Source organism: Phaseolus vulgaris, chromosome 5, assembly GCF_000499845.2.
Source record: "Phaseolus vulgaris cultivar G19833 chromosome 5, P. vulgaris v2.0, whole genome shotgun sequence".
Lineage (NCBI taxonomy): Eukaryota > Viridiplantae > Streptophyta > Magnoliopsida > Fabales > Fabaceae > Phaseolus > Phaseolus vulgaris.
In genome coordinates, this window is record NC_023755.2 from 9,964,056 (window position 1) to 9,972,913 (window position 8,858).

An 8,858-nucleotide genomic window follows, 5' to 3' on the forward strand; every position below is an offset into this window, starting at 1 on the left:
GTGAATTGACCTTTTAAACTTTCGCTCAGATTCAGGTTTTATCATAGTACACAGAAAATAAATCGATTTATTTAGCAATGAACATATTTATTTTTACACTATTTATGTTTTCAAAATGATTATATCAGGCAAGTAATTCTTGAAGTTATGCAGATTAATTTGCAAGCTATGAACACACTGATTTTAAGAAGAAATTATGAAAAACAAAATCAGTGACCTCCAACTTTTTAAGCAAGTGATAAAGGTTCAATTTCTAGCTTGACAATCAATTGGGTAACCTATCACAATCAACATGTTCCAGTTGTATTTAACAGATCATATATCTTCTTAACAAAACCAAACTGATTTTCCAGAAAATAAGAACTGTATGAACAAGCCCAGAAAGAACAAATTTATTTTTAATTGAACAGATTCAATTTCTGGCAGATTAACAGATAAGCAATAACCGAGTGCAGGGAAGAGGAGAAATGGAACACACAACAATTATACTGGTTCACTCAAATGAGCTACATCCAGTCTCACCTAATCCAAGGTGAAATCCACTAAACAAACGTACCAAACGCACTTACACAGCCACTGTTCTTGAACCCTACAAGAACCTTGGCACACTTGTTGAAAAACACTATTTCAGCACACACACTCTTCAAGAAACACTATCAAGAAGAGTTTACAATCACACTTTTACAAGAATTCGAAATATTAAACGAATACACCTGATAGAGGATGCAGAAATCTGCCTTAGACCAGTAGAACAGATTGCTCAAACAGTAGCAGCACCTCTAACCAAGCCTTAGAACCAACCAAGAACAAGCACACTTTTTGATTTGGAAAATCTTTGAAGAACACATGCTAATTCTCTGAAAATCCTTAGTTCTCTGTTGTAAAACTTGTTTTCTCAATTGTATGATCCACCTTTAAACGCAGAAACAAGTTTTCTTTTTATAGAAAAACAACTTATAACATATTTTAAACAAACAGTTAAAGTTATTATAAAAAGAACAGATTGAAAATAAAATGAACAGATTTATTTTCAAAAGCAGTTAGAGAATCTGTTATGTGAAGGAGACTTAGTCAACCACCCTGGTGCAAGGATAAAACCAAAAAAAAACATGGCACCAGACAAAAAAAGAATCTATTCATTTACAGATGAACAGATTTATTTTCAAAACGATAACAAAAACTTCTTAACAAGTGAAACACAGTCGTTTTGATGGAGTGAAGACTTAGTCAAAATACTTGATGCACAAACCATGATGTTGGAAAACACTTAATCAAAGCATCAGCTTAAAAAAAGAATCTATTCATTAAGAAAAGAACAAATTCATTTTTATGCAGTAAGGGTATTTTTGCAAAACATGTGAAAAACAGTTTCAGAAAATTTGTGCTTGCTCTTATCACATGGTATGGGGTTAAGAGGTGAGTTACCTAGCAAAAAACTTACTTTAAACAACCTCTAAACTATACCTAAGACATTCTTAAAGCAAATGTAAATACAAATGAAATTTACACAAATGGCTTCATCAAACACATGTCTTGAAGGGCAGCAACCATCTTCAACAGTTACTTCTTCTCATAAGTCCTATACTCCTATTCACACCTCCTTTTTATGTTCTATTTAAATCTACTCTAAAGAAATTAAAAAAAGAGACATCAATTGATCCTCATCTCTTAATGCTTGTGTCCTACTCCTAGTAATCCTCTGAGGCATGGTGGATGATGTAATCATGGGTTGGGGTTGGCCTCAGATTGGGCTTGGGCCTCAAGCGTCCTCTCTCCTTGTTCTACATCACATTGCCACCACCTTAAATTTGTTAAGCACAACCCTCGTGCGTTAAGCAGATTCACTCGTGAGAGCAAGAATGAAAAAAGGCATTTAATAGGAAAAATTTGTAGAGGGAGCCTCTATGTGTTGAAAAACTTTGTTCCTAAGCACAAGGTTGGAAAAAGTTATTCATTAGGGAAAAATCATTGAGCGCAACCTCCATGTGTTGGGCAACCAAATGCAATTTTGGTGCAGTGTTGAAATTTGGCTGAGTCAAGCTAAAAATGGTTGAGTTATGTTGAAAATGCTTGACCCAAGCTAGCCTACACTAAGTGTATCTAGCCTACGTTGAGAAAATTGAAAAATGGCTAAGCGAATTTGAAAATGGTTGAGCGAAATTACGCATAAAAACTTCCAATACTCTCTTTTGCATAATTTCGTTAAGTGGAGCCAAATTCACTAAGCAAAATATTTCTAGTGAATGAACTCTAAAACTATGTTTAAAAGAGGTTAAATTAGTCTTCTACCTAATATTCTGAACAAAATTTTGGTTGTTACACAAAGTTGTTGGGTGACCATTTTTTTGTTGAGCAAAATTCATTTCTTTGGAAACCCAAGATTTAATCATTGAGTGAAATTCAATACAGTGAAAATCCAAAAGTTTTGTTCATTGGGTGAACAAACCTTTGATTGAGCAAGCAAAATGTTGAATGTGCAAATTTAGACATGTGCTTAATTTGTTAAGCGAGCAGAACTAGTGGTTGAGCAAAGGTAATGTTTTCTAGATTTTAAATAACGTATTTTTAAATGTTTCTGGATCTTAAAATTGTTTATATTTTACAAAATTGTTATATTTATCAAGCTACTATACTTGAATAATATTATAATGTAATGATTGGTGAATTCAAATTTATTGGTATTTATTTTAATGTTGGAATAATATATGGTTTTTTAGTGATAAATTTGTTGTGATTGTATAAGTTGTTACGTGGTTGATGATGTATATGATGAGATGTAGAATTTGAAATGTGTGATGTAAACTATGCATGATCTGGAATGAAAAAAGAGTTGAATTGAAAATGTGTATAAATAAGAATATATTTTGGTTATGTTGTGATATGACATGTGATGTATTGTAAATATAGTTATTTCTAGGGAGGGAATATTATGTTGAGAAGTTTATATTGTATATTGAGTTTGGGATTTTGTATGAGATATCATGACTCTACTGATATTACTGATATTGGACTCACATAAAGAAAAATATCATGTTGTAAGAGTAGAAGGAGATTCCTATAATCTCTTACGTGAAAAAAAAAGGTATGCCTAGTATATCATAAGAATTCATCCTATCACATAAATAAATACGTTCCTATTATTTAACTTTGTCATGCAGGAATGAACTGATGTAAGAGAAAGATATTTTATATTATATCTTTTAATTAAATTGTTTTTATATACTAACAAATGTTAAAAAAAATACTTTTTTTGGGATGAATATATATGATAGTGTATATGTGTCATGGAAGTATCCATATATACATGTCTATTGCCAGGTAATTTTTATGACAAGAATTTGAATGCACATAATTGCATAACATAAAAAATAAAATAAAAAATCAAGCAATCTCAAAGGTAAAATTAGTTACCTATAACAAAGTAGGATAACATCTTAGTTGCTTTGTGTTTGCAATTTCAATATTTACAAGTTATCCATATAAATAGGTTTGTCACTCCACATGACACTCTTGTCAGCAAAATTTTTACAAATTGTCCATATAAATAGGTTTGTCACTACACAAACCTCAAATATAAAACATTAACTAAGGTGACACCCTTATTAGTAAAATTTGTGCATCCAACAAAATACAACTGGTCAAATGGTCCAAATTATTCAAGTTAGACTTTTCCTATCACATGTACATTTTCCCCATTAATGCAACATATCAAACATTTGGTAATGATGAACTATTTAAATTGTATTATATAAAGGCTTCTTTTCTCTTTTATCCATCAAAAACAAATTGGTCAGAGGACTCAATTAACATAAACTATTAGGATATTCAAATACTTGAAAATTGAAATTTTTGTAGATAGGAAAGAATAAAGTATGACAATGAATGAGCAACGCAAAGACCATATGGAGTTTATAAGACCAGTTGTATACTATCTTCAGAAAATACAAAAGAAAAGGAAATAAAAAGAAAATCAAATATCAATTCATTTCTGTTTTCAATATTCCAGGAAGGAAGAATGGGGGAAAGAATATACTGCAACTTGTATTGATACAATAAAGGAATATATTATGTTCTTGTCCTTTACTTTGAGGGAGAAGCAGCAAATATATTAAATTATGTGAATGTGCACTTGCTTTGTCCTTCAATGCGTATATAAGTACCCCAAAAGTAGCACAGGAGTAGAATTTGGAAGAAATTCTTGAAAGGACAACATGTTCAAGTTTCTTATCCCTATATATTAGGACCAAAAGAATGTTTTTGTGTTTTTCTTTTAACAGTATGTCCTTATACTTCAGCATGCATAAGTTTATGCAATCCGTTGAAGGTTATATGCCACCATATCCTCAAGGGCTAAACGATACACACTCTGAGGAAGGCATTGGAGACTTTGAATTGCAAGATCAGCTTTCTCTCTGGCCAACTCTTGGGCCCTTTCAATGCTCCCACAACTCTTAACCAAATTGATGGCCTCATCAAGTGAACCAACCTCACTGAATTCAGACTCAATGATATCCCTCAATTTCGGTTCTTTCTCCAGTGCAAATATTACTGGTGCAGTCAGGTTGCCCTTGGCAAGGTCATTGCCAGAAGGCTTTCCCAGTTGCTCTGCTGATTGCGTGAAATCCAAAATGTCGTCCACAACTTGGAAGGATAGACCCAGATTCCTTCCATATTCATACATTTTCTCAGTGATGCTTCTGTCAGCACCACTGAAGATCGCAGCTCCTTTGGTGCTGGCCGCAATCAAGGATGCTGTCTTATAATAGCTCTTGATTAGATACTCTTCAAGTTGAACATCACAATCAAACAAACTTGAGGCCTGCTTTATTTCCCCACTTGCAAAATCTTTGATCACCTAAAAAAGCACCAAATAGTTATGCAAAAGAACTTCATAAAATGGAATTGTGCATCTCTTTACACCCTCGATTAAGTAACTGGCTCCAGGGTGCATCAACCACTTGTTTGGAATAATGATTTTAAGCATGCAAGTAAACGATGGTGTCTTAAACAGGCATGGTGATGGAACTCACCTGGCTGATTAGTTTAATGACTTCAATATTTTCAAGGTTTGCTAGATACCATGATGACTGTGCAAACATGAAGTCTCCAGCCAGCACTGCAACTCTTGTTCCAAAAATTTGATGTACAGTTTTCTTCCCTGTTGGTACATTGCAAACACAATGAGTACAAGTAGAGGGGAATTGAATTAGCAGTGTTGGGAAAAAAAAAAGTTTACACTTCTTCAGAAGGTGATAGCTTTGGCCTGCCCAAATACAGACATGTAAGATTCATACCGATTGATCGTGTATAATTTTCAATTATGCAATTTTTAAGACTTTAGTCAAGACCAAAAATTTTATATGAAACGTGATATCTATGCATAACAAAATGAATTTATTAAAACAGGAACTAGAAATGTCCATGTTCTATTGAAGCAAGATATTTATAGATCTATCCGACATGTGTATATTTGGAGAACACAATTTTTTCAGTTTTTACTTGAATTTCTTTAAAATCATTAGAAACAATTCCATGAGTATGTATTGAATAATATACTCTTAGCTTCCAATTATATGCTATAGAATGGCACTACCAGCCTACAAAAATGGTATATTTATCAAAACTTGCATTGTTATTTTGGTCTGCTGTCATTGCTTAAAGAGATGAATTCCATGCAACCAATAATAAGAAGCACCGATGAAACACACTTTACCAACGTGTTCTCTCATTCTTTTATCCATTTTTTTATTTCCTTTTTAGGCAGTGGAGAGACTCTACTAGGTATTAGCTCATCATAGAATAAAAACTACAGAGTATATTTTTTTAATTCTTTATTATATGTATAACTGAGTTGAATGAAATCCATGCAACTGACCTCACCTAGAGGGATAAGCCTTTGATGTTGTTGTACTAGCAACATAAGTCCTTTCCAAGACATCACAAAAAATTTAAGAGGCTTCTAATGTGCACTTTTTCCTCTTTCAGTACCAAAATTTACTGTAGTTCTCTCTTTTATTTTCTTTCTTTTCTCCTCTTTCCAGAGATAATTTTCTTACACAAAGTGTGTGCATGATCTTATTGTACAGAAAATCATTACTAATCAACAAAGTTCTGAACCAGATCAAAGACTATGATGAAACAAGTTTCAGACATGATGGAAGCCTGCGAGTATCACTGCTTTTACACAAACATAACGTGTAAAGGAAACTTTTTATCAAATAAATTGTAATTTGTAACATGGTTATCCCATCTTAAAATAAGAAAACAACCTTATATATGAGTAGAATTGCTGTATAGCATACATCTTACCAAATAAGACACATAATCAGAAATCTAAAAATTATGACAGGAAAATTAAAAGGGTATATAAAGAGAAATCACAAGCCTACCTCGTCGAAGGTCACTCTCATCTAGTACATCATCATGTATCAAACTTGCAGTATGAATCATTTCAATAATCTCCGCTAAACGTCGATGCTTTACAGTAAGTTCCCTGGAGTCAACCATTTCAACGTGAAGTTTTCAACTTTTTATTTTCATATAGAACTTTTAGGTACAGCAAAGAACGTGTGAATATGCCTATGTGTGTTCATGTGCACATGTGTGTGTGAGATAGAAAGATAGAGAGAAAAAGACTTTGAGAGAGAGTTTTATGTGCTTACTTCAAGCCAAACAACTCTGCAGTTGCCCTTGCTACCAAGAACACCAGAGCTGGTCTCATCCTCTTCCCACCAGCACTAAAAATCTGCTCAGCTGCAGACATTAAAACTGGATTTTCTGCTCCTACAATCTATCAAAGTATCTTTATCAGATACATTAAAATTTAGGTAACAAACGACCACCATTTGCAAGCAAAAGAAGCTAAATGAAAGAAGGTTCAGCAGGGAATGAGAATGATAAGGACTTCGCACAAATTGACTGGATAAACATTCTTACAAAACAAAAAAGATCTAACGAGTAGTAACTTATGCTACAATACAATCAATTCAGAATGGTCTTAAAAAATTATCCAATCTCAATAAATAAATAAAATTGATATCATTAATCCCAAAACATTGCAATTTGTAAATTGGTATCAAGATGCAAAGAAACATGTAAATATCAAACAAAGCTGAAATAATGAATTCAATAAAGGCTAACAAGAACAAAAATCCCAGAACAAGTAAAGAACTTCATTCAAGCAGCTATGCCCCTTGTTGCCTTCCTTAAAAATTCTACGCTTTTCTGCTCTGTTGAAGCCACTCTCACTCACAATATATAGAACAACAACACAAGACTTCATGAGACAGGACAGTAACAGTCATAAATCTTTCATACTAAATAAAACACCAGAAAGCATCCATCCCAAAAGCATTACTTACCGACTGAAGATTTTTATTGAGAGTTAGCAAATCATCAGCAACAACTTCAAAGAACGTAGCTGGAGAAATGGGGGATTCTGAATAACCCTTCAAGTAAGATCCCTTGGTAAGGCTTTCAATTGCTTGACTCCCCCCTATTCAAAAAACCAAAAGTTTCAATGTCTAGTTCCACAGCTGTAACTAACAGCTATAGTGTTTCTTCATTCAAACAGAATACGCCCTTAAAAGAAACAGGAATCAATTCAATTGCTTTATGAGAAAACAGTATAAACATTGTACACAATCAGTTTTACAGTTATTAGAATTGGTAAGTTTATTGAGTTCTACAACGACAGCCTTAAAAGTCATACCAGGGATGGTTTCTGATAGATTGACAGTGTACAATTTTTTTACACAGACAACAATGCATGAGATCAAAATCAAATCTTGTACCATTCACCGTAGGTTCTGCAGTCTTCATAGAAGAAACCCGACACTGAGTGTTCCTCCTCGTACAACAAAACAATTTACAAACTCCATGACCTCTGCCACACCCTTTTGAATTAACCTTGGCATAGTTCCTGACCGTGTACCTATCAAAGGAAGCATTGGAAGAGCAACCACAGGACACCAAGTTTTTTCCAGCAAAATCAATGGCTTTGCCTGTGACAGACATCATTCTGACTTCTGAGCGAGGCCCAGAAGCGGAAGAAGGCAGTGGCAGCCGCAATTCACGAGAGAGGGGTGGAAAACGAGGCGAAATTGACGTTATGCAGAGAGGCAGTAGCGAGGTGCAGCCATTGGAGGGAGAAAAAGAGAAGAAGAATGAAAAGGAGAAAAAGGGTGTTTGAGAGTCACAAGTTTTTTGAAGCGAAAACACGAGAGTTAGAGTTAAGTGAGTGGATCCTAAGAACCCACATGGGACTACGTTTCTTATCAGTTGGAGAGAGAAAGCGATGAGAGTGAAATCTGTGACTCATGCTGCTTCCTTAGGACATCAGATTCTATTGTGTGAACTGTAAACATGCCTGGAAGGGTCAAATTAACTCTCTCTATGTCATTCTCACATCCATCATTTTTACTTGAAAACAACAAATTATTTAACAAAACTTTTCGAACTTCCAAGTATATTTATTCTAATATTTTTATTACCTAAACTTTTATTTGAAATTGATTTTTTTTTTTTCAAATTTTAAATTATGCAGATATTTATAATATGATATTTTTAATATGTAAATTATTATAATAGGTGCTTATGTGAAAAATTAACGATCTTTAAAAAATTAATAATCATTTCATATACACAGAAATACGTATAATTTTTAAAATATAAGATTCGGAAACATAGATCTATATATTATATAATTATTAAAATTGATAATAAAGATTTATGCACTATGTTTTAAATTTTTTTTTTAGCAAAAGATGTTTTTAATGGCGGGTTTAAAAGGATTTATTCATTCTTTTTATAATTATAATAAAATTTTATACCATAAATTTGAGTTTTTAAAAAATTAA

The 8,858-nt window shown here is 33.1% G+C and overlaps 1 protein-coding gene across 1 annotated transcript; it reads right to left on the reverse strand.

Annotated features, from left to right (window-relative positions):
- Nucleotides 1-3,959: 3,959 nt before the first annotated feature.
- On the reverse strand, nt 3,960-8,420 carry LOC137835114 (solanesyl diphosphate synthase 1, chloroplastic-like). Its single transcript, XM_068643460.1, has 6 exons — nt 7,794-8,420; nt 7,362-7,495; nt 6,663-6,790; nt 6,390-6,493; nt 5,031-5,158; nt 3,960-4,855 (listed from the first exon to the last, which is right to left on the reverse strand). Exons 1-6 carry the CDS (start codon nt 8,017-8,019, stop codon nt 4,307-4,309), a joined length of 1,269 nt encoding a protein of 422 aa, XP_068499561.1. The 5' UTR covers nt 8,020-8,420; the 3' UTR covers nt 3,960-4,306.
- Nucleotides 8,421-8,858: the final 438 nt, after the last annotated feature.